The following is a 27,913-nucleotide window of genomic DNA, read 5'->3' as shown; positions in this document are numbered from 1 at the left end:
GATACGAGTTTTCCATTTTAATTATTATCCGTTGTTTTAGTGTTTAGAAATATTTCTGACAAAGAAGCGACTAATCCAAATAAATAAGGATTAATAAGTAAAAGAATTAAGAAACATTAATATCAAGAAATGAAAGGATCTTCTAAATAAATCACATTTTCCAATAAAAAAAAAAAAAATAAGTAATGCAACATCACGACCCTTGAAACCTCGTAATAATAGCTAATAATATATTTTTTCAATTAGAAATCGGTCTCGAATGGGTTAAAATACAAATTTTCTGTCCCTTCAAAGGAATTTGTACGACGTTTCCTCCTTTCTACAGAAAAATTCTTGTTGCACCGTTGTAACATTTAATTTTCTGACGACATTCCATAATCAACGAGCGTCCTTTGTCAAACAAGAAAGAAAGGAGGAAGCACGTAAATGGAGGATAGGTGGTTCCCATTCGCTCACTCCCATTGTTGCCTCAACTTCGTTCCAATCTCACCGCGACATTTACTGCTCCTTAGAGCGCGTTTCCACGGGAACGGCTTCTGATAGAATAATTCTTGTTCCTCGAAGGAAGCGCCCAAACAAGATCGTATTCAACGATGTTGCCCGTTCGATCAATTCTTCAACGTATTTTCTTCCGGCTTCTTTATATCGCCTCGCTATTTTTACACGACAAAGATACGAAAATGTGCACTTGTTGATGGCAGCTACGCTTCAACACAATTTCAGATTTCTCGAAATTTCAAGGTAGAATGTCATTCTATGCACTTCATTCACGATTGTTTCACAGCTTTTCCGTTATCTAGGTTGATTAGGAAATTCTATTGCCTTTGCTCTTTGAAAGGAAAGAGACCAATTATTTTAACTGGAATTTGCGTGAATTAATCTTCAATATAAAATTCGTGTTAATGTTAGTTATATATTATTGATTGATTTTTAATCAAATAATCATTATTGTTTATGAGATCTTCTGTCGTCTTGTGATTGCACGTTGAATCTTCAATTTTTATTATTAAAATTCTACGACTTCCGTTGCAGACATTTTCTACGTGACATTGCCAGCAACAGTTAATTTCTATAGTTCATGTTTCGACAATTAAAATATATAAATCTGTATTACGTAGCTGTAATTTATGAAAATTTCCAAATAAAGCTAAAACCTAGCGATAGAATTTTCCAATCAGCCTAACAAGTAATCGAACGATCTATTGGATCAACAAGAATTCTCTATCCTCCTCTAAAGACACGTGTCTATCTTGATCGCTAAAAACAATCTTCACCAAAACTGTCTCCGAACCTCTACTAAAAAAAAAAAGAAACTCAGCCTTCTTCAATCTCAAACGAATCCCAATTACTCCTCCAAAAATCCTCAAAATCGATCCTGCGATCGCCTCGTGCAAATTGTGTGCTCTCGCTATGGTCCGTCCTTGAGACAAAAATTAACAAACATCCAACAGCCTAACCTTATTTCTGCCAATTATTCTAATCTCTTTTCTTTCACTCTGTTATTGTCTCTCTCTCTCCACTTTTGTCTATCTTTGAAATCACTATTTCCGCTCATTATCCAACGAAGCCAATGCCGATTTACTGAAACGCTCTGCGTGCTCCAGGTCGGAGCATCATCACGAAGAAGGGCGATGGCTCTCAGGTGAAGGAATCGACCGACAGCAGCACAACGATCGAGGACGATGACGTGAAAGGTAGGACCACCCAGAAATCCTCTGTCACTTCTAGAAAAAAGAAAAAGAAAAAAAGAAAATCTTCTCTTCTAGCCTCCCCCTCTTTTTCGTGTGTTTTGTCCCCGGTTCACAACACCCCCTCCCCAAAATTATAGGGAGACGATCCTCGTTCTAGAAGATCGTTCAAATACGTGCACCCAGTTTGATATCTGATTTTATGCCACCCACGAATGTCACGAATCTTTCTAGGAACCTGGCCGCACCGAGAAGGTGCCTCCCGCGGTCTCAACTTCTCTCTTTCTGTGTTCGTGTCTTTGGTACGTTTCGTACCCTCGTGTACGCATGGAATTCTGCGTGGCTGATCGAAGACATCGGAGTAAAATTTTCACTGTAATGTCTGTTATCTTTATTAATGAGTTGAGAGTTTGGGATGGCTCTATGAAGGCTGTCATCGATCTTTGGTGCTGACCAAGAGGTATTATAGTTGTTATCTTGAGAGTGATAGTGAAATTTTGGGGCACAACATTTTTATCATGTTTATTAGTAAATATTGTTTTGGTAATTAAGCAATATTGGGATCGATATACTGATAATTGTGGTGAATCTTCAAAGGATAGATTTAACGTATCGTAAATTCATCCTTTCGTATTTATGGAAAGAGAAATACTCTGTAAATTGATACTTTGAGATCGATGGAATATTTTTAGATTCATTCCTTCGTGTTTCACATTTTCAATTCTACAAAATACTATGATTAATTTTCTAGGCATTACAGCGAGAATACAAGGAATATCGCATTTATTTTTAAGCTTCCGTATTTTATCAACTCTTCTACTTTTTCCTAGAAATATTTAACGCCACCCTTGCAATTAAAGTAAAAACCATAGAACAAAATATGATTAATATCAATTGTTCGAGTCAATCAGTATTAGAAAAGCGAAACACTAAAATTCCAAATAAATAGATTAAACATCCCCCAGACAATTTTTTTGAAATTTCACTAAAATTCGCAACTATAATTACTTCCTTTCAAAATTCTCTCGTGCACAAATTCATGGCAGTTGCAGCGTCCAAAAGAATCGATGCAGCCATTCGAGATCCGTTTGAACTCGAACTTGCTATCGGAAATTAGCGATGTCGCGAGAGGCCAGGATCGAGTAACGCTATTCGTCGACTCTAATGTAACCTGGAGTTTTCGAGCCTGGCTCCAAAGTTACCTCCGATGATCGAACGACGATCGGTTTCGATCAGCTCGGCACGATTCAGCGCGCGTATTCCACGTGTACACGCGGCGCGGGCTGCTCACAGCCTTTTGGACTCGTTAATTGTTCGAGCCCTGAACCGGGACAGTTAATTCTCCCAGCGAGATTCCGCTAATGGATCGAATCTGAATTTACCGCTCTACTCGCGCCTGAAGCGCGGCTATAACTGGATTTCTCGCTGCTACCGCCAGATCCAAAACGGAGTGGCCTTCCCCAGTGGAGTCGGTCGAAGATAATTGCACCTGAATTTACATTTTGCTTTTCGATCGTCGAAACGCCTATCGTGGCGGCCGAGAATCCAGTTTTTAGACTATTTCCGGTGTTTGTTTTTTTACGTGTCATGAAACAGTAGAGGAAAGGATAGCGAATGGATATACAGGGTTACCGTTTGATTGTGGATGTTTATGGATTTATGGATATTATAATTCTCTACTTTTTTTTTTTTTTTTTAGAGAATTCTTCGACAGAATCGATCAACAAGGCCAATGGTTTTGTTGTAACGAAGTTTTTTGTAAACGATAGTCGTGTTTCAAAAAGAAAATTATTTATACATATTAGCCTTCTTGTAGTTCTTATTTTTATCAGCGTCATCAAAGTGGAACCAGTAGAGCGTAAAGATAATAGTATGCAGGAAAGCTACGAAAGTAGTATATATGTACAAAATGTCGAAAATAACGCATTTCTGTTCATTCTCGTTCATTCTTGCACATTTATACTTATTCGTAACTCATAATTGCATAAACATCCACAGTCTATACGTTACAAATAAAATAGACAGTTCAAACGTTTTGCTTAAAAACAGAATTGTTGAAGATACATATCTAGGTTGTATTAGTTCATAGGCTAATTCAAGATTTATTTCAATTTCTTCAACAATTTTCTTTCTACGTGCAAAGTGTTGGAACCATCCATTCCTTTCTTAACGACCCTGTACTCTGCGAATTGATTAAATCCTTAATATCCACCCTTAGATAATTTGGAAACCGACGATAATTTTTATAGTCGGTTACGTCTCTCCGGTTATTTATATGACAGTTCTCTTTTTTATTTAATTGACGTGGGGTAAATATAGTTCGTGTATCGGTGTAATGGTTTTTTCTAGAAATTCGATAAAAAATCTCTTCGTGGTCCCTTTGCAACGTAACGAAATCACGAGCAGGCACTTGCGCGCGCATATCGGCCTATTATTAGAGAGATAGTACTCCTGCTCACGTGCAAATCGATCGTTGGACAATAGCTCGAGTAGTTAAGTATCCCCCTCGTTGCTTTACTCCGTCCCTCCCCCCTTTTCATCCTTTTGCCCTCTCCAGTTACGATCCACCTTATATTTGCGTACACTTGTGCCCCGATTACCGATAGACATACATGTGTATATACATGTGCATATTGGTAAACCTGTCGCGGAGGTTCGTCGATTGCGCGACAGCCTTTACTTTGCAGACTACCATTTATAATGGTTTATTTTCCTACCTATCAAAACTTTCTTTTTCCTTTGCAATAAATTCTCCGTATACTGTTATATACTATTTTTCAAACGGATACAATGGATTTGGAATATATTTGAGCGAAATTTATTTCGTTTGATCAATTCTTAAAGATGTTTCGAGAAATTTGTTCAAGGATACAGATCTTCCTGAATCTCTTTGCGTAATTGAACCAACATTGTTAATGAAATTTTACAAGTTACAAATTTCATAATGAAATTATACGAATAATTTCACTTTGCTATTTGACGCGAAAATTGTTAAATAGTAAAAAGCTGTTTAGGCAATAGAATCGTTATAATTATATATTATTAGTATATTTACTAACGTTGTTAGTTAATTAATCTCATTGTGTGCAAAAGGATCCGGATTGAATTTATGTTTATATAAAGCTCGTGTTATAAGCGGCAATCGAACGAACCTCCATAACGCAGTCATGAAGAGCGTGTTTACTGTCGAAAGGTAGAGAGCTTTACTCGTCGTTGCCCACCGAATTTGCAGTGGAGCTGTACTATATCTTTCTCACGAAACTATCTCTCTCTGCTTCTTTGTAGACGCATAAACACCACCTGTGTGTCGCTACTTTCGATCCGCTCTACCGCGGATTTCCTCTTTTCTTGTATTATAGTCTGTTCGTCTATCGTATCTTTCTACTACCGAAAATCGTTCCCTGCAATTTTTAGGGGATTTAGTATAGTCGTTTTCGCTGTACGTTGCGATAAAGATCATTTTTACCCAATTGAGAATTTCAGTTCTTTCTTGATTTTACTCTATTCATTCATTTCGTCACAATTCCGTTATTATTGGCTCTACTATCTCTTAATTTCACTATTTTGTAATGACAATTATTTATTTAGTTTACAATCAGTCAATACTCTATTATTTATCAGTTCTACTAGTATTCACCAATCTCACTACTATTTTATGGTGACAATCATTCATATTCATTTCCATTATTCTACAACTAGAGAATTAAAGTCCACTATTTTACATTAACTTTTAAAATATCCAACCGTACACTAAATTCATTAAATATAATACAATATTTAACAGCGACATCATTATATACACTAATATTCTCTTTTTATAGTAGCCAACGAAATACTGGAAAATGAAGTACTAAAATTTTTCTAACATTCCAAGATTCGAACCGTAATCATTCTAGTAAAAATCAAACGCTCTATCTATTCTACCATAAGACTTTCAAAGTCTCTTGTACTTCTTTCAACAATTTCTGTCGCTGAAGTTCATTACCATGTAAATTACACTCACTAACACGCCCAGAGATCAAACATACCCTCTTTATCGCAACGCGATCGCGTCCGACTATATCCATTTGCCTCGTTCAACCTACGTGAACGTATATGTATAACCTGATACTTAGTAAATCTTTGACTGTATGTGTAATAACTACTTCTCGTCGCCTGTCTACGGCTCTGTCTACTTACCACTACTTAGCAGAGACGTATACTACTCGCCTATCGAGGTACCACTCGAAACCGTGTACAGTTTGTATTTCTGTCGACCTGAATTCTAGCCATCGAGTTTTCGTTATCGTACACCATCGAAACCCGCCCTAATGAGCTGTCGCTGAACCGTTTCTGATTAACTCTCTATTCTAACCATCTATTCTTTCGTGATTTCTCGTTAATCATGATCGATTACACACTCGGACACGATCATACTGATCATAGTAGTCCCATTTATGTATAGAAGACAGAAGCAAAAGTAATAGAAGTTATTGAGAAATTTTTCGATTTGACGATAGATATTTCTGAATGCTTCCAAAAGATATTTTAGGAGAATTTGAAGCAGTATTAGAAGAGTTATGATATTTTTTGTTATTAATCAAGACATTTCCATTAGCGTAAAAGAGTGATTGTAGAATAATCTTTTTAGTTATTTGATATTCGATGGATATTTTCATATTCGGTGTTATCTTTTTGCTTCAACTGTTAATTTAATTATTATGAAAATTACGAAAATTATTAAGAATTTAATTAACATCCTTCGATTCCATAATATTAAAAAATTGTTCCTTTGCTTGGATACTCGCAATAATAGATTAATAATAACTCGTAATGTAACAATTTATTTTAATATCTCTTTGCAATTTAGAGATATTTAGACAAAATTTAATCAACGCTCCTTGATTCGATTTCAATTTAGTTGAAATGTCTAATTTGAAAAAAATACCATTAAAAAGAAATTTGATTATATCTTTTATAATTTTATGGGAATTGAAATTTTTTGAAAGTATGTGGAATAATATCAATCGTCTTTATAAGGTTAAATGTTTCATTCCACGTGTTTCTGAAAGTTGTTCCCTTCGGTCAGTTTTAAACTGCTCTTTTCTTTGCGGTATATTTGGAGGAACTGGAAGCCTTCGTTTTTCGCATACATTGCCAGAGCAGAATCATTCAAGACCTTTTTACAGGATTGTACTTTCGCGAGTGCAATTCGTAATTCTCTCTTTAAAAATATCTCTCTGGTTCTTTGCTTTTTCTTCAACAGAATTTTTCTTCGGTATTTCTTCCATGAAGATTTTCTTACGAAAAATCTTCTTTACATAGAGATATATCAAATTGCATTATTCCCGCATTCAAATCAGATTGAACAATTTCCGGCCAAACGACAATTATACGCAGTACCAAATTGAAATAATTTAAAACCTAAAAATTTTCTTTTCGCACCATACTTGCATTCAGATGCGATTAGAAAAATTTACGTGAAGTGACGAACATGCAAAATTCTAAGCTTAAAAGATCTGGAATCTAAAAATTTGTGCACCGCACCATTCTCGTTTTGAAATAAGGCAAAAAATTGTCGCATGGCAATCATGCAGAATTCTTATCGAACAAGCAGAGAACCCAAGAGTACAATCCTGGTGATCCTCGGCGTGCATGCAACCAAGTTTCTTCCCCTATTCCGTATACACCGAAAACACTGGCAGTCAATGGGTTTCATTCGCTTTCAAGATTCAGACACTTTATCACGGAGTGAATTGATTCTCGAGCCAGACACGAGTACACTCGAGCACAAAACGGCAATACTACGGAGCACTAAAACCGTCGACCTCTTGTTTACGATTCCTTCGATGCAAATCAGAATCCGCGGCAAGCTCTAATCTCACTTGGTTGGAATTACATATTTTCTATCGAGAATGATAATAATATTCTTCGAAAAATTCTGAATCGTGAATTTGCTCACTTTTTTATCGATAGTTTAATGAAAATTTGTAAATCAAAAAGATTGCAAATAGTTAATGAAATAGATAGATAATTTTTAGGAGAGTAAATTTAGAAACACAAATAGATAATCTTTAGTTAACACCCGATGTAAGTCTATCCTTTGACACTGTTCAATTTTAATCGCCATATACATACAGCAAGCGACTCGCTTTCGATATGTCACACATAGATATAACACTTCTACTCGTAGTATCCTGTCGAGGTTTCCAGAAGCAGCTTTGGAATTTTTGGAAATAATACTGAGAACAGAAATTGCTTGTGGAAACATCGAGTATCGAATCATTTCATAAGTCTCCGATCATCTACTGATTTAATAAATATTAATTTCGATAGTACTTTGGATAAAAGGAAATAATATTCGTAGATCGATTCGCAATTTATAGGAAAGATCTTTGGATTTTTATTTCATAGAAATATCAATTTATATCCAGTACAAATACTATTTATTTTATTTTATTTTATTTTTCGATCTAATCCGAAGAAACTATCCATATAAATTCATCCTCCATTCATTTGACACTAAACGATCAATATACATATTTTCTAGATTTCAATAAAAAGTGACATCTACAAATTGGTTTAGACAAAACTGCGTTCTTAATTAGAATAAAAGCAGCAATTTGCAAGAACACGACGACTTATGAAACGATCTAGTATCACAGTCACAAGATCAAACAACCACACATGTTACGTTCTTCCGTCTCAACACTATACGTAATACATAGAGCAGCTACGCGAGGAACGATCGAGAAAATCGCTGTTTTCTGTCCGATCATACACGATGCTCACAAATCCATAACACGTACGTACAACTATAAGGTGCGTAAAACAATTGTATACGATGTGAGACCAGAACAATATCGCACAAATGTCGTCGACAGGATTCAATTATGCGGGTTGTTTCATGAGACGTGTTTCAGGTGGTGAATAGAGGACACAAAAAAGATAAAAGAATTTTATGAAAAGAATAATATTATCGTATATTCCATTTGATCCTTCTCCAATTATAATATATATATATTTTTTTTGATTTCGTGTATAAGTATAACAGTACGAACGTACTTTACACTGTGCTAAAATCCTTGAAACAACTATTTTCAATTTTGACAAAAGGATATGCCTTTAATTCTTCTAGATTTTTTCATAGTGCTTCTAACGATAGACACACATGTATATATATATCGAGAGCAAGAGAATTAAATTTAAAAATGACTGAAATTCTAAAACAAAATTATAATAAAACAGTTCCTTTTATTTAAATCTTCTCAATCTCATTCCCTATTCAGTGCTAAGATATGTCTCGTATATTAAAACACCCTGCATATTCGATCTTCATCTCGCCATAATCTTAACACGTACGAAGGTTTCGTTTCTTAATCTCGAGTGAACAACAATTCGCAATTTTACGATTCCTCTATCGACGTTTAATCGTCGAGCATTTTCTCACAGAGGGGCGCGAAATTTTTTCCTCCCTGTATTTAAAACGTCATGGCTACGAATATTTTCGTGTTTTAAAGCCATCTTCGACGACCCACGCGCTTACCTGAACACGAATGTTTACGAATGTCAAGTGGAACATCCAGCGTTTACCGTATTTCCAGTAGCGCGAATTTAAATTGATCAGACCGTGCAGTTCAAGTAGTATCAGACGGTATTGCGTCAGACAGAAGTATCGTTATTGGAAATATACGGAGTTCGGTCAGTATTTGACACGTTTACTGTTCGGTCAGCCATATATGGGTCAGAGTACTTCGAATTTGTCCTCTCATTGAAACGTTTTTTTTTTTTAATACGGAAATTTAGGTCCTTAAATCGACAGTATTATTTATATGCAAGATATTTATCGTTTATTTGTTTCTTTATTGCTGTTGTTTGTTACGTATTGATTCTATGAGCGAAATTACGAGTTAATAATTTCGGAGACTTTCTTCTCGGACAACAAACGTGTTAATGATTGAAAATTCACGTGATTTGTACAATACATTACAGGTCAAAAGTTTGGATTCATTTTTATATAGTTGAATTTATATCGAATCTCTTGCTAATTTAATGATCGTTTTTGTGGTAAATGACTGACTAAATAATTTTCTATGAATCTTGACTCATTTTGAGTTTAAAAAATTTTTTAAATCCTCGTGTCTTAAATTCTGATTCCAAACTTTTGATCAATAATGTATGTTAGCCTTTGAAAGTCAATTTCAAGGCAAAATTCCAATGACAAACATTAGATTGCGGATGTTTATGCATCTATACTTAAAATTGCAAAAATATAATGAATTCCAAAGTTTACAAAATACCGCCAACTTGAAAATACATATAAAATATCGAAGAAAAATGCTGATACAAATAGACATAAAAGATATTTAAAGTAAAGTGTAATTACGTTGAGAAAAATGTGAATTTGCATAAATAATCCGCACTTCGGTATTCGGAAAATTCGTCAAATCGTTTTTCAGGAAAATTTACAAAAATTTATCTTATAATCGTGTAGCCACCACCGTCTGCGATCGCCGTTCTTCTCTTTTTATCGACGCTCGCAATTTTGACGATTCCAGCTAATCTTTCCTCAAAACGACTTCTAAATTAGAATTTTTTTCAACGCGATTAGCTTCTCAATTTTCGTGTCCTCTTCCAAATGCTTAACATTCCTTTTTTCTTCGAGAAAACGCTCTCGGCTGGAATGGAAATTCGCGAGAGCGGAGTTTATTAAAAGTCTCGATAGCGACCACCGCCGTTTCTCGTTTCTCGTTTCATGGCTTACGCTATCCACTGGTGTGCAATTAGCGTGGCACAATGAGAAAGTCGGACTGGGATAATGGAGTGGTGAAATTACTCGCGAACGTTAGCTGGAAACCGTTAACCCTGGATACGTATTCGAAATTCGGCGGCTCGCGTATTCGCCTGTAATTCGATCGAGACGTTAGATTTTCCTATCGATTCTCCGGGTTAACGTAAATTCTCGATAATAGAATTCGGTGATTTTAACGACCGACCAGGGAAAATTGGAAATTGGAAAGGAAAAATTTGGTCAAGGGATCGAAATTTCATTAAACGAATAAATTATCGATTGTTTGACGATGATACCGGCTCTCGCGCCGCTTTCGCTTCCTCTTCGTTTTCTCTAGCATTCATCAAGCTTTCTCTCTTTTACGTTTTCTTTCAGATTTTCGAACTTTTCTTTCTTTTATTTGGGTTAAGAGAAATTGTGATATTCATAGTTTGTTTAGTAGAAGCTTCTCTTCGTGGCTGACGATTGAATTGGAAATGCTCCATTCTTCGTTCTTCTTTATTTTTTTTTTTTAAATACTTTTATAATTCTCTTTCTTTTTTTTTAAAGGAATATCCCTTTTGAAAGCGAAAATAATTGTGTAATATTGGCGCGCTATAATTTAGAATTATTCATAGAGGAAACCATTGCTTACGTCAGATTATACAAAACTGATAATAAAATGAAAAAAATTTTGTAGATTTTGTAAAAACCACTATTTGTATGGAAATTCAAGAGGAGAGCAATTCCAGTTCGTGTCGAGTCAACCATCTACAGTCTCTCGAGAACCATATCCTCGCGCGGCGCATCTTCACTTTCGCTAGACCACCACGACGTTTTCCACTAGCGAGCAAATCAGTAGCGATTAGCCATCTAGAAAGTTAGATTAGTTTGTGCCACGTTAGCGAAGCATCGTCCACTTTAGAGAGCGACAAGCACACGAGAGATCGTCGTCATCGTAGAGAACGCAACGATCTCGCACACAACGATTTCATCACTTTACTTGAACGTAAGTCGAGACGGAAATAGAAAAATCCGATCAACGAAAACAATCGTATCTACTACGGTAACGTTAATCGTTTCATTTTCTTTATTTTTTAATTCTTTTCTTCTTTTCCTATAAAAAAAAAAAATAAGAAATATTTTTTTCTATGTCTTTCATCTACACGCACACTTTGAAAATTCACATCTGTTGGTACCTCGCTGTGCACACCACCTGGAATTATAATATTTTCATATCGGATCTCGTAGAAAACGATCCATTTCTTCTTCTAACGCTCGTTCACTGTGTCTTATCCACTTCTTTCTTTTCGTTCCTCACTTCTGTCTGTGCATCGAAATCCTGTCTGGTCACACAAACGTGAATTTTTATTGTTCATAGCAACCTTAGGATTTTCACGTAAAACAGTCTCTCACCGTCACCAAAAAAAAAAAAAAAAAAAAAAAAAAAAAAAAAAAAAAAAAAAAAAGAAATAGAAAAGTACACTATTTTACCGTCACTATTTTACCGATGTTATGGATTTATGAACACCATCACTGACTTGCCTGTTCTTCGTTTTCCCCATTTTTCTTTGCCACTCTCTATACCTTCAGCCGTTTCTACACTCACTTCACGTTCTCGCGCAATGTTTCGCATGGCTTGCATTCGCTTTTACGATATCCGTCAACGAGGCGAGAAATCGTTCTCGCCATTGGGTTTGTTTCGTTTTATCGATGTTTATGGCATCAGAATGGACATTCTTCACTCTATTATGGAACTTGAAGAGTTCCATTGAGAATGAGAAAATATTGAGTATGAGGAAAATATTATCTGTCAAAAGGTAGAGCATTTCTTTAAACAAATTTCAACAGTATTAAGTTCAAGACAATTTGAGTAACTAAAATGGCAGAATTAAATTAGTAACTTATATGTTATTAGATATAGATAATCAATTACTTATAATAAATTAATTCGATTTTTATTAATTTAATTTTAACATAACATAATACCATCATAGATATTTCTCCATTGTTTTTTTCTATATATCTGATTAATTAAAGCAACACACTTTTTTCTAACACAAAAACTTTCTTTTCCGTATACGAGCTTTTACTCGCTTCTTCAAGACGCTATTTTAAATAAAAATACTCGAAACATCGTAACCATTGTTCAGAAAAACGAATAAAATTTATAATAGGAATATTAACGATAATATTTGTATTTTGTAATACCGGTATTATATTTTCATCGCTCCAGAAAATATTAATAAAACAGGACAACCCCAATATCGAAGAACCGCTTTACGCCTCCGCTTGCAAATTTCTACCCCCTCGCAAAAGCATGAAACCAATCTGCTTCTTGGGCGTGCCTGTCTTATTTCGTTTTGTCTGCATGCCTGTGCATCGACACCCACGCTTTCTCGGATGCCGAGTCGAGTGTACAAGTTCAAAATAATAGAATATAAATATAGTATACTTAGAATATTTAAAGAAAATATTTAGATACAGAATATTTCGAAAAGAATGCGAAATAATCATCGAGAATGTCCTCTATTCCAGAAACCTTTTACAAACCTATCAAATGACTAAGAATCTTTAAAGAAACCTTCTTAAGAGTTAAGTGTTCTAAGTTAAATATCACGCTCTCAGTCCGAGAAACGGAATGAAAAATAACCAATGAAATGAAACCAAATTCCTCACTGTCCTTTTTGATTCTCTTTGAAATTCGAAGGAGCTCGACGATAATATCTCGGCGAAATAAAATAGTTTCCATGCCGAGTTTCGAGCTCGTTTATGTTCTACAACGAGCAACAACTTGTCTGTTTTCCTTTGTCTGTCTGTGTTCCCCTTCTATCCCCTATATTATTATGGCTGCCATTTTTCTGTCTCGTTTTGCCAGATATAATATTATATATAAGAGATAAATCTCGTAAGAATTGTTATGCTCCTTGATCTTTCGAGCAATATAACTTCTCCAGGGATTTATTACATATTAATCCACCAGGTCTTTTCTTGATTGTTGAGATTTTTCATTACCTTTGTCTTGTTCTTTTATATACTTACGAAAGTGTCTTGTTTTATTGGATGCAATTGTTTGTGTCCTCCGAGGAGAACGATGGATTTTCACGTAATCTTCGTCGACGTTTGCACGTTCGCCACCGAACTGCACCCTCTGATATGGCACCTTATCTCAATTATTTTACCCTGGATTATCCGCTTTGATCCTGGTTCTTCCCTATTTTGGTGCAATAGTGGATTTGGAAAGTTAGTTCAAGCTGGAAGGCATGATACGATCGGTACTTTATAGAATTTTACAGAATCTGAATTTTTATGGATATAGAAATGTTTTACAGACACAGGAATTAATGTAGGAAAGACCGTACGTTTAAAGATATCTCCACTCGTGTGCGTTTCTTTTTTATATTTCACAAATATGAATTAATTCCAGAATTCTGGAATTACGATTACAGATCTAGAGATACAATAATTCTACATTTCCAGAAATCTTTCAAATTGTTACTCTGTACAATATAAATGTACAATAATTAATTTTACAAATTTTTCTTAATTAGAAAGTATAAATATCTGAAAAATTGACCAATTTTTAGAACCATACAAAAATTCCTAAGAAACTTAATCTTAGTTATATCCTATATCACAAATTTTGATAAAGATTTGAGAAAGAATGTCTTCTTTTCGATTTCTTCTCAATCGTTGGGTGCCAGAAGGCAAAAGTTAACTCTCAAGACCCACTTTACCACCCTTAATTCTTCGACACGAATGACTATGGACTTATATATATATATTTTTTTTCTTTCTCTTCAATCGTATGATCGCCACCGCACGACCCCTTTCTCTTCCCTTTGCCCGAACCCCTGTGTTTCAAGAGAACCCGAGTCGATACGACATTTTGAGATCTCGATATATGATACTCGATCGAGAGACTAAGTTATGGACATACCGAATAAATATACGCTCGGTGTTGCTATATAACTTTTTTTTGTCTACTTCTATTTCACTTTATCTCTCTATCTTTATCATTGTTATCTTCCGTTAGCTTACATTTTAGAGATTAAATAAGCTAGAAAGTACCTTGTTACCACTTTACATAGCTAGAGCATCGATTTCTGTGAACTAGCTGGAACTCTGTGGCATTTATCAAATAAAAGAGAAATAATCTTTTAGATGGGTTAATATCAAGGGGAAAATTGCTTTTGTATCAAACGCTTATACTGAATGTTTATCGCTTTGAATGTCAGCTTGTACATTTACCGGCACGACTGCATCGAACTCGAGCAATATTTGTCAAATTATTCGACATAATTGTTTCGAAAGATTCTTCTGATCTGACCTTTGGAATAAATTGCACGATATTTTTAGAATAGATTACGAATCCTTAAATTACAAAATTTATAGATTCACTGGAGAATATTTTTTGAAACCATAAGTAATTCTTTATTCGGTTTCTTTTGAGCGATTCGAATTATTCTGAATAAAAAGATGTGGAAAAGATAGACGAAGAAATCGTGTTCGATGGTACGTCAAGCTTTCTGAAATTGGATACCCGTGCCTCCAAGCTTGATGTACATCTGTCCGTTAATAATATTTTCTTTCTTCTCTCCATATCAACAGCCACGGAGTCCAGCTAATTTGCAAATAGCGAAAACCCATGATCAAAGTATCTTATAAAATCGTGACACTTGTCTCAAAGCGATCCAGAAAGCAATAACTCCTTGCTCTGTTAAAATTCTTCGGATAAAAGAAATTGAGGTACTGAGCGTGAAATCGGACACAGAGTGTTGCCGTCGCTAAAAGTTTTCCTTCTTTAATGAATCACCTTTGCGCCAAAGCCGTCGACATCGTGCTCTTTAAGCAGAATAATTCCTCCTAAGGAACAAAGGAAGCATGCTCCTCGCCGATGAAGTTTCTACCTCTGATTCTCCGTGACTATTTGTTAACAGAGAATCATTGGTGGCGAACACAGCGGGACGAAGCTTGTTTTCCTTACGTGAAACTAATTATCGCGACGGGAATAAGATTTAAAGGAAGCGTCGACGCGTTTTCGATGCTTCAGAGTTTGCGATCTACTTGTAGCTAAAAAGGAAATTTCTAGAACTCTTCCTCTCTCTTTCTCATAGAAAACTTTCATAATTAAGGTAAATAAATTTCATAAAAGTTTGAGCTTAACATTGATGCAACGTCGATACTCGACGTACCACGGAAGCAAAAATTTCATCGACGTGATCGCGGAAACGAGTACTTAACCTTGCAATAATAATTTTCGAATTTTTATTTCTCAACTTTAGGTTTCGTTTCAACAAAAGGAAGACATCTTGATATTTCGAGAAAATCATTGACATAAGATATCGCACATATTAATGACGATTAATCTTTTACGTCTTCCTCAAACTTGATAAATTTGATAGAAAATGAAGACAGTTAAAGATAATTTTAATAGAGTAGAATTTTTGTAATAAGACATGGAAGAATAGGAATCTCTAAAATGAAGAACATCTTCATAGGAGAACAGAAAGAAATCGAAAATGACGAAAACGGCGCTGCAAGGTTGACAAGAGTAATATATCTTTCTTAACGATATAAAAAAATCTGAGGCAAAAAGTTTTAATCGACTTGTAACGAAAAATTAAAGAGCATGAAAAATATCGTAAAAATTTGTATCTTGAACTAAACAATGCTTTCTTCAATAAAAAAAAAAATATAAAATGTGAATTTCCCAAGGATAAGGGGCTTTCTGGTTAACTCAAACACAAGTGCCACGAGGATTAAAACAACAAAAAGAATCAGCTTAGCTAAAAATTAACGCGCGTTGGCTGGTCTCTAGTCTTCGTATAAAGCGAAAAGAGAAGCAACGAAAAAAGAATGCATAAAAATAGGCTTTTTTTTTACATAAAAGAAGAAGAACAAAAGTCGCATATCCGTGATGTATGTGTGTATTGTTGTACAGAGGATAAGAAGGGCGTCGTCGACCGGAGCAGCACGGTCATTGCCAAAGAACCCGAAGGTAAACCTTGCATATCGAAGGCCGAGAAACGTGTACATAACGCGCGTTTCGACGTCTCGTGTTCATGTGTATACATATATTACGTACCTCCGTCTAGATTTACATATATATATTATATATATACGTATATATTCCACGTGTGTTACGTGTAAACGTCCTCCGGTTCAGACTGGCTTCTCCCGTTCGTGTCGCTGGAGCCGCGTGACCGAAGCTGCTTCTGTGGCTTCCGGTCCCCTAACCTTCAGCCAATTCGTTCTCCATTATTGTTCTTTTGTGCGTTCTATTTTTAATAAAAATGCAGTGACTTGTAACATAACATATCATTCTAGAAAATCTTGCTTTCCTTTTTTTTCTTCTTTTTTATTAAAGGATAATTTTATGTGAAACACAGAAACGAATTATAATTTGGTCAACTCCTTTTATCGCTACTGTTCTTTCGTGCATATTGCATTTTGAGTCTCAAACAGTATTGTCCTGCTGGAAAATACGATAATTTTAGATCGAGTTATTTAATTTTTAATTCTATTAGTTTCAAATTAATGTTGGATTAAGCATCGTATTAAAGTAACCTCTGCTCGAATAAACTCAAGCTTAAACCAATCGTCGTAATGATCTATGATTCGACGAAACTAGCTGATAGTTAAAAAAATGCAATATCTCAATATCTTGTAATATAGCGTAATCGATATATATATATAGCAGAGCTGTTTTATACAACTGAACTATTAAAATATTTAGTAAAATTGTGTAAATTGCAAGTTACAAGCTACGAATATTTTAAGAACCACAAGTAACGTTTATTTTTGTAGCATCAACATGTAGAAACAGGTTGCCAATACTTTTCGGATACATTTCTTTAAAAAAGATAAAGAAGGTTCCATGAAATTTTCTTCAAAGAAAGATAGATCCGATTTTATTCAAACTCGATGAAAAGGATGAAACATACAGCACCTCGAAGGTTCCCTCTCGCTAGAAAATCAATTTCTTAATATAGCACGATTTAAGCACCGAATAATAAATACACTGGAATGTGTACTAAAGAAAAAACACAAAAAGATGTCGTGTCTTACTGAGTTCGCTGAAGAAGAAATACGCTAATTGCCCATTCCAAATGACAGCAAGAAGCCCCCAATAACCTCACGTTTCCACGAGCTTTCCCTTATTCTACAGCGAGAGGGGACCGGAAAAGGGCGACGAACCGGGGAAGCCAATGGTCACGAGGGGCTCAGTGACGAGCTTCGAGCCGAGCTTTTGCACCCTGTCTGTTCCAGCTTCCGCTAACTCGTACTTCGGATTTACCGTCTCTCCAGCCTCCTCTCGTTCCACGAACTAATAAGGACCGTTGCGTGCGTTTGCTTCCCCTCTGATCGGTCTGCAAGTTAATCATAGCCCCTTTTACCACATGGGAGATCAGGAATCGTCCCTTCTTCCCTTTCTTCGTTCTGCACGACGATGTCCGTGTAAACGTGCGCGTGTGTGTATACTTTTTGACGTCTTGATAAAAACAAAAAGGAAAAGGCTTGTCTATATACATACGAAGGCGATCTCGCATGATTCCGTTGATTAGTTTAATGAAACTTTTGAGGGATGAAGAATTAAATTGAAAATGGATTGTTCATGTTTGGCAATGGTTTGTGGAATTTTTCTAATGAAAATTTTAGTGCTCGGAACTTTGCGATCGTTTCGCAGATGATGAGAGATTTAGTAAATTAGGACAGAAAATCAAAGACAGAAAATTTTTGTGAACTTGCGACAGGAGAACATAGATATTTTTATTCGAGTAGAATTTTGGTAGCGTAGTATATCAAACCTTTGTACTATACTAGCGATAGTTTTATTTGAATTATTCGAAGAAGAAGATTTTATTTGTTTCTATTTTCACCGATAAAGATACCTTGAAAATTATTCCAAGAATGAATATCCATATTTTATCAATTTCTTCTTTTTCTAATGTGACGTAGAATAACTTTCAAAATAATCTTGAAGAAACTAGATCTTCACGTCGCTAAACGCTTACTGTATTTATTCCTGTCTCCAATAATAAAATTAAACAAGACACCCTATATTTCACAAACCATTGAAAATAAACCAACAATCTTTGTAGCCATCCCCACGATGAAAATTGAATCAAAATTATGTAACGACAAGTCACGCGATTCCCTTCTTGAATAAAATGAATCAGAGCTCCAGATCTTACGAAAACGAAAGCGCCGGGCTTTTCATTCACGTTTTTCCCTTGTTTGTGTTTCCACCCATGTGTGTAAATCCGCGCTCGATTTAGAAACGAGCGTAATTACGACGCTGGAAGAAGCGAACGCCAACCGATGGTAGCGACGAGAAAATTAGTATTCGAGGACGTCTGATCAGACATCTAGCGGATCTACTGCTCGAGGCGAGTAGAACAATCTATAGAAAACTGTCGCGATATCTCGATTACGACACATTTTATCGCGTCATTGTTATTTATATTATATATATATATTGTTTTAGCAAATATTAGAACATTGTTTCGTAGGAATTGTTGTTCTTGCGCTGTTACGAACGTTATGCTGTCTAGGAAATTGAAAAATATATATATGTATACTTATACTGTTACCATATCGAGCAGCTGGCTGTTTTTATTTATCTTTTTCTTTCTTTACTATTTTACTTTGAATTATTCGTTTATAAGCAACGTAATTAGAGTTGTGTACCCCGTCACGATGATTTCGTGACGAAAAAATTTGGTCAGGGACGAAGACCCTCTTGGAAGAGACGTCTGTGGCAGCTTGACAACATTGAACGATAAGTAGATCCAGCATCGTAAGCTTTAGTAAATTTTAGTCGGCTTGCGTTTTGATCGAATAGATAGCCTGGGTTCCCAAGTTGCTTAATCGTTTGATCATAAACCTAGACGAGAATCATCTTGTAGAAATTCTCTTCTTCCTTTTTCCCCTCCATTATAGTCGCCAAAAGCATTTTGCGTTGGGTGGCTCGATAATTTGAGCAGCATTAGTTATCATTCTTCTGCGAATGAATATGTATCCACCATTATCGACTAGTCTCTTAACAATTATTACATGTAATTCAATCGAGGAAACTTGACCCTCACAAAGCAGATTTTTTTCTAGATTAGGCAAATCATCTAGATATCATTCTGTAATTTGAACATTTGAAGTTCTTCGTGTCACGTGGTTAATCTCTTTAGAGTTCACTGGAACAGTTGATCTTAGCTATAGTCAGGCTGAAATATTATGACTGCTCAACGACACTTCGAATTGTTGTATAGAAACGCTATAGAATTATGATCTCGTCTCCACAGATACTTTACGCCGCATACAAATATACCTTTAGGCTATTATTTAATATTAACGGTGCCTTATACCTGTGTTCTTACGAAACAGAATTAGTTAACCAAGCGGTATAGACGAATATAGTCCGTTTCAAATCAGCTGAGTTTCAAGGCTACTCTCCCCACCATGGCTCGAACAGAGCCCCCACTCCCGCAATTTATTCGAGCACCATAGTGGGGGTGAACGACTGAGTTTCTCTAACGTAGAGGTGACGAACTTTTTAACGACAAACTGCACGAATTCTCTCGATTAGAATAATAAATTTCTAAATTAGAATCGGAAATCTCGCAAATGGAATCAGATATCTTCCAAATAGATTCAGAGGGAAAGGGATAGCAAATGAAACTCCATAGTTACAGTAATATTTGCGTTACACCGTGTAGAATCGTAGCGTGTAGAAAAATAGAGGACATAATTTTCTTACGACTGTGTGAGCCAAGAAAGTAGGAGCAAAGATCGCACGTAGGCCGTCTCAGTTCGTCACCCCTATAATAACCTATAGCCACACATCGTAACCTTGAGCAGCCAAAATCATTAAACCTGGACTACAGCTGGAACGTCAGCGGCACAGTGGATCGTGAAAATGGGGGAAAGTCTACGATGTCGACGATTTTGGCCGAAACAGATATGGAATTTCGCATGGCGGCTATGACCAGCGAGAAAATGTAAAATCTTCGCAGTAAACTCGCCCGAACGCGCGTGTCGCGCTGTCAACGGAAATACCTGACCGCTTGGCACCGCTTGAAAATAGATTGGCAGCAGTTCGCGTCGTTCGTTCGGCCATCCTCGAAGCCGGCCGTGCGGAGCGCAATAAAATCGAGTCGATCTTCGATTTTCCTCCCTTTCGCGCGGAACCGAGGGCCTTTGAAAGCATCGTTTATATCTCTCGTTTGATTTTTTACGATTGCAAGTCTTGCGCTTTTATTCGATACTTCGGTGAAAAAGGGAAGAAGTGCACTGTGTTTCGAGAGTGATAGTGATAAATGCGTTTCGGAGGGGACAGTAGGTGAAGTCTTCGAAATGTCGGTCACCGCTGGCTTGCCGGGTTCATCGAAGCAGCCTGATAATTATGGTGAGCCTTGGACTTATTTTGTGTGATTATTGCGCCAGGAGGACCGTTGATGGGGCTCTGCTCTTTGAATCTTTTTGTCAAAATAATCATAAATCGGTGGATGTTTGTTTAAGATGTACGTAATTGGATGTACAGACGGTTTCATAATGTATAAACATATTCTCAATAGGTACAAAATTATGGGAATTTTTATAGAATTTTGGATTTTCTAAAGTCTATCAGTCAGTTATTTGAAATCCTAGCGTTATTTTTTATTTACAGACAGTTAATCGAACGTTGCTAGTAAAAGAATTATTATATTTATTCATTTATTTTATTTCTGCTTTACACCTGTTTTACACATTTTCATTTCAACGCCGGAGGAAGCTTTCATTCTTTACGACACGATTCACCGTGCACCGTGATCGTTACGAAACAACATGTACCTCCAATAAACTTCATCCAACAAACTTCGATCCATCTTGTTCGGCTTTTCATTCCCAGTCACTCTTTCAAAGCAAATCTAAAATTCAAAGTCCGGCCTTTTAGAACGTCCTCTAAAGCCTCTGAAGACATTTTCGAAATTTCGTAACGCGTCGACGATGCGCCAAAAGTTCTCGTTAGGTCTAGAATCCTTCTCCACAAACAGGTGAAACCAATCATATATCTGGCAACGACACAACGATCTCTAGCTATAACCAGAGAATGGCGATTTTCATTCTTAAAATCGACGTTTTGGTTTCTGGTCGTCTCGAGGGGTATATACCGAGGCTGTTGGATGATTAATAGCCACGTCCCACGCGAAAACGAACTTCCGACTCTGTTCGAATCGGACGTACGTTAGGTCACGATCGCCAGCCAGCCTTTCTGGATCTATTTTCAGTCGCGAAACCGTGTCTATGTCGGACGGGAATCTATCGTGACTGTGCGTAACTATTCTCGTTCTACTTAGCCAAAGGTCGCTGCTGCTACCACGCCGGTGGCCACAGTTTTCCGGTTGGAATTCGTTTGTTAACTCGCTTGAACGCGCGCGTGTCACGCTTCTCGAACGCACTGCAGATGAGGCTGAAACGAAAGGCCACGGAATTCACATCGCCCAAACGTATTTCTCTCAATTTTTTTTCTCCTATCATTTTCTTTTGGCTGTAATTGAAAGATAAAAATTTATTGGAAGATATTTTTGGTTCCTTTTTTGATAGGTTTGTGGAATTAAGAAGAAACGCGTTGAGTCAGTTCTCGCGACACTCGATGAAGATTGTGAATAGGAATATCGTGGTTGATTTATGATTATTGAAGTGTATTTTAGTATTGTTAATTTAAAAAGAATTTGAAGGTACACTGATAGATCTTCGCTAGTGATGTATATAATATACATATATATAGAAGGCTATATATGATATGATGTTCACTAGAAAAAGACTGACTTAACGCAGTTGTCTTGGAATTCTCATTGTTGGCCACCTCTTCTATTAACGAAAGTGTTTGTGATTCTAATCATCATCTGAAGTGTTCTTCGTTTGATTCGTGTTCGCAATCTCATATAATCTTCTTCAATATTACTTTTTGGACATCGTCGTTCATCGTCTTCTAACACAAGAGTGACTAACACTTAACAGACTGACTGGTGACTCTATCTAGCTGATCCTTCGTTGAGTGATTTTGATGTCATCGCCATTTTTTAACAAGATTGTCTCACGAAACGTATTAACTACCTTCCAAAAGCCGTAAGGAAGCTTAACGAATAACAAAATCCAGTACGTAACTCCTGGCGCCGATCTTCTTTAACACTAATCCTCCTATTTAACATTTTCGCTGATGCTGTCTCGCTGTCGCATATTCATTGCTGTCGTATTTTCACACCTAAAAAGAAAATATTTCGCGCTGTTACTCTCTGAGCTATGGAAATTTGATAACACGTTAGGTGCAATAAAAATTCTAATAAAGCAACGAACTTCCCGAAGAGAGAGAATGAGTTTGGCAGCAAAAGTGTTAATCATCAGCGCGTTCTTCGCTTCTATTTTTAAAACCTCTGAATAATTCCAAAAAAGTCACGTGCCCCGAATAAGACTAATTTAAAATGGTTCTAATCCATCGTCTTCTAACTGGTTTCGTCCGACCTAATCTCGATAGACCTAATTGCGACTCGGTCTAGCTAAATGTCCCCGTTGACGCTGTTTCTGTGGAGTCTCGTGTTGAGTTTGGCCACATGATCCTGGTGTTGATTGGCCCTTTATAAAATTATTCGAAGTATTTTTAATCGAAACGATTCGAACTCTTCGACAAAGGCCCCGCCTCCCAGGGCACACCTCCGAACAGTCCCGCTGCCGTGTCCGCGTTCTCCAGGGTAATGGCAGCGAGCCAGACGAACAAGCAAGCCCAGAACCAGGTTCAGGGAAACCCCCTTGGATTAGCCGCGGTACTCCTACAGGGAGCACAAGGTAAATCGGGTGGTGAGAGCGAACCGAGAGGGAAGTACGGTAGAATCGATTTCCAGACGACTTTCAAACTTTTATATTTTTTTATATTACCGAAGGGGCTGACGTTTTATTTTTTTTTTTTTTATTGCGTTATATATTTCGACTTTATATTTTTTTTTTAATATTACGTTATATATTTCGACTTCATATTTGTTTCTGACTTTATATTGAAGATATTTACATTGATGTTAGTCTTGAGTTTCTTCACGAAAAGAAATACTGTTTTCTTACCTTATTAATTTTCCTCTACGAAGAGGATTTTTTTATTTGATCATTCAATTATTACCATTTCAACTTTTATTTGAACCGAGCTTGAGACGCGGGAGTCTATCGGGGTTCGATAGAATTGTAAATAACGCAGTTACTTTCAACGATTTATTTCTTATTAATTGTTAATTGTAAAACATCGTAAATTCCAAATAAACTGAGATATACGATCGTATAATACGATAGATGTAAAAAAATATGTATATTTTTTTTATCAATTATATAAAATATCAATTGTGATTAGTCTGCTGAAATTTAGAAAGTTCAGATACATTTGTCACTCGCGAAATTGGATTTCTATTATTAAGAAACGAAATTTTACAAATTTCAGTTACAATCGTCAAAGCTATAAACTGTAAGAAGCAGTAAAGTCGTAAAATCTTGGCTAGAGAAGAGTAGAAGGTTAATGTCCCCGCAGTTTGTAATATCCGCGTCCTCCTTAACATTTTACGTGCGCCATAGTGATAAAGGTAATTACTCTTGTCTTTTATGGCGTTTCCGGAACAAAAGGTCGCGGACATCATCCCTTGCGTTTCTACCGTTCTTTCGGCTCTCGGTGGAGAAAAGTTTTTGTCACTTCCGCCTACGCCAGTGTCGATTGCTTTAAATTTCATCGTTCGAAGAATAAAAACGAGGATAAAGAATTATTCATCTATAATTTACTTATAGATCGGAAGGTCCACGTATTTTGATACTCGCAAACTTTACATTTCCAAACTTTAAAATTCTATTTTTAAGAAAATTGAATTTACTCGCTGTATAAAATATTAGTAAATATTAAAGGATACTTGCTGTTCAAACGCTATACTCTTTCGATCCTCGAAGAAAGGAAACAGAGGATCCGTAAATCAGGAATGAATTTCTACGAAGCCTGTCCTGTCCAATTGAAACTCGTTTCAAAAAGAAAATCACGACAATGTTCGAATGAACGAAGGAACCTAATCTCGATTAAAAATGTCAGAGTTATACGAAGAAAAAGTAAGAAGATGGAAGACAAGAAACTATATAGGCACATAGAAAGTGAAGTAAATAAATGCTGAACGAAGTGCGACGAAACGAAGAAAGAATCGTAGAAAAATAATAGAAAACGTTTGTGCTCCCCCTTTTTCTTTTCTTCTTTCTACTTTTTATGTATTATGCATTCGAAATGACGTACAGAAGAAATGTGAACGGGACGAGAATAATCGAACCCTCGTCGCGATATTACGAAGCATCGTTTTTGCTTCTTTTTTATCGGTGCATAAAAGTTTCTTTACGATCGGTCCCAGCAGAGACCTGCGAAATTGCAGACTCCCTTTGCGGCTATTATCGGAAATGCGCCTTCGTGGCGTAGGATACGAGGCAAGGATACTGAAATTCAGCCAACGAGCCCTACCCGACGAATCGGTAAGATTTTCTGTCGCGGTCGAACCGTTTCTGCCTGAATCGAAAGCTCCTCGATGTTTTTAGCAATGCATAGAGGAGCAAAGTTTTGCGAAAATATTTCAATACCTTGATTCAAGGTAATTTTGTTAGTAGTGGTTTTTTCATAATGCTTAAAGGACCAAATTTTGGAACTTCGAATGAAACTATTCTAAATAAAGGTTTTATTAATAATTTCAAAGTAAACGCGGTCGTTTTGGAGGATTCGTAAGATTATTTGTTTAACATTAGAACTACAAAAAATTTTTTATTCTTATAATTGCTAAAAACATGAGTTATATCAAAATAACTTTTATTGAAAATTTATTTATTTATTTTCGTTAAATTATCTTAAACACAATCATCTGTGGATAGTATATTTAATACAATATATTACAGATCAGTAGTTCCAATGTTAAGCTTTCCTCATTTTTTCTTTTTATATTGATCTCTGATATCTGGTAAGAACTAACTTCTCTCTAATTATCCTCCTTTAAGTAACGACGAAAATAACCAAAAATAACGACAATATCAATTTTTACAATTCTCAAATCTAAATGGCCCCTCAAGCATTAAACCACTATACTGAGAAATTAAGCTCTTGTATCGTTCAAACGACAAAAGACAATTTACCAAAGCAGAAACAAGACAGAAGACCGACTCGCTAGGCAGAAATCGGTGAGTCCCTCTTAGAGTCGAAGCATGACTTGGACTTTTCTTTTCTCCCCTACAATTTTTTATCTCTTTTGACCATGTACTTGGTCGAAATCGAATTATCGAATATACTCACGCTTCGCGTGCCTTAGATTTGTTCACAAACCATTTTTGATGCTTGCGCTCCCCCCGCCACTTTTTGCCGTCTTAACATTTTCGTCCGCCATTTTTCACCATAGATACGAACGTTACACAGCACCAATTCTCGATTCTCGATATTACGCACACATACACACGAATCTTCCCTTTTCTATCGAAATGGATCAAATCATTGCTCAACGAGGTCCAACGAAAAATTCGCTTGATCATCTAGCATCGCCTTTTTCATTGGAATCTCGTCGAGACTTCACCTAGTACTGTCGGATCTAGATGAAACGATCGAAACGATCGCAGAGTGTCTGACACTTTGTACTCGTTTGTTCGATCTATGCGAAGCTCGTTCACGCGAGCCACCTCGTAAACGCCTGCATTTTGCCAATTTCGCTTCCGATTACGAATTTTCTTTCATTCTTGTGATCTCCCCTATTCTCTTTTATCTCTTTTCTCCACCCGTTTCTTTTTTCTTTCTCTCTCGTTCTCCTCTTTTTTGGTATTCTCTCAACGACAGCTCGTTGCACTCTCGTAGAAGTTTAATTTGGAAACGTTGATTTAAATAGAAATATCTGTTCGAAGCTTCTCCTGAATTTTATCCTCACATTTACCATCTCGAATTTATATTTACCTTCCCAAACTATTTAGATATTTAGAATTCGTTCATATATTTATATATTTATTTACCTATTCATTGTAATACATTAGAAAAGACTTAAATCTTCCATGATAATTATATTCGACACTTTTCTACGTTTGCGTATACCGATGAACCTATCCCAATGGTACATTACCATTTTCCTGCAAACCCTAATTTCCTTAATATCGTCGATGACAATTATATTCGACTTTTTTCCACGTTCGCGAATATCTACGTATCTAATCCATTAATTCGTTACTATTTCTGCAAATGAAACCTCGATGTATCCCACGAAGAATAATTACCTCTAATAATAAAGCTGCCCAACTCTAAAGCAAATCCAATCGAATTCTATTATGAATCTTCTATTACTGATTCGTTCCAATCAAATCCATTATCCTAAAATCTATCGCTATTATCAACCTCGATACATACTGCTATAACGGTTAAATAAAACCATTGGAACGTAGCATTTTGTTATCCTCATTCTTAAAAATTGCCCTTAAAACGATTGTCTTAATTTGAATTTAATTTGGATAAAGTTGTTTGGATTTGAATACATACGAGAGTGCAACGATCGAATCATAACGATACGAAAAAAAGCGACCAGAAGCGACCGAGAGGAAGCTGTTCGGAGGCTGACAGTAGCTCGTCTTTTGGTTGGTTGGTTGCATGACTAGCTGGCAGCGCAGGAAGTGCTAGCAGCAGTGGTAGCAGCAGCAACAGCCAGAACAGCCAGACTGGCGCTTCACCATCCTCGCCAGCGGCCGTCTACATTGGCAACAACCACGTGGCGACGCCCATGGTATCGTCGCGACGCTACGACTCATCGAACAACGGTCTGTACACATTTCACACCTCTAACTGTGGCTGTCTTCTCTGGTTACCTTCAATTTTTCTCCCCTTTACACCAATGCTGCTTTCACTCTTTCATTCCACTATCGCAATTTATTTATTATAAATCAGTGCTATTCGTAGATGAAATTTTTCATGTGACTTATCGCGAGAAGAATCTTCTTTTTAATTTTCTTCTTTTTAAATTTATGTATAAAAGTCTCAGCCAAAAATTTTTGATTTTCTGTTCTTCTTCTTTCTTAAATTTTCTTATTCGGATGAGAAAGTCTTATTTCTCTTATTCTTTCTACCTTCGAGAAACGTATTTGTATCCGTTAACTGGAAAAGACGAGTTAACTCGTCGCTCGAGTTTGCCAATATTTTGAATACAATAACGTCATTTAGAAATTCTCCACTTTACAATACAGCACTGATTTGTTATGTATCTTCCTTCTAGACTTTTTTCTATTCATCTTCTTTATTTTCTACGCTCGCCAGTTTTATGAACTTTTGGATCTTTTTGATTAGTGGCGAACATTTCTATTTAATGCATCGTTAATCAAATATTTAGCTAAATAAGGTCGATCTAATTTCGTTAGAAATTAGGCGAGAAACGGGACTGTAAGTGACAATTCGGTAATTTCTTTCGTGGGGCTAATGAATTTCCAG

The 27,913-nt window shown here is 36.2% G+C and overlaps 1 protein-coding gene across 41 annotated transcripts in view; it reads left to right on the top strand.

Annotated features, from left to right (window-relative positions):
- LOC122566465 (calcium/calmodulin-dependent protein kinase type II alpha chain) overlaps positions 1-27,913 on the top strand; it is a 159,017-nt gene that overhangs the window by 110,667 nt on the left and 20,437 nt on the right. For 9 of the 41 annotated variants that reach the window (XM_043723721.1, XM_043723724.1, XM_043723732.1 and 6 more), the window contains 3 exons: positions 1,605-1,694; positions 16,382-16,438; positions 27,091-27,249. In XM_043723721.1, the coding sequence (XP_043579656.1) occupies positions 1,605-1,694; positions 16,382-16,438; positions 27,091-27,249 (306 nt within the window). Of the gene's footprint in view, positions 1-1,604; positions 1,695-16,381; positions 16,439-23,106; positions 23,260-27,090; positions 27,250-27,913 lie in introns of all 41 variants that reach the window. The other 32 variants (XM_043723744.1, XM_043723746.1, XM_043723752.1 and 29 more) reach the window with 9 other exon arrangements.

Source organism: Bombus pyrosoma, linkage group LG4, assembly GCF_014825855.1.
Source record: "Bombus pyrosoma isolate SC7728 linkage group LG4, ASM1482585v1, whole genome shotgun sequence".
Taxonomy (NCBI): domain Eukaryota; kingdom Metazoa; phylum Arthropoda; class Insecta; order Hymenoptera; family Apidae; genus Bombus; species Bombus pyrosoma.
This window is presented reverse-complemented; position numbering and strand designations above follow the sequence as displayed.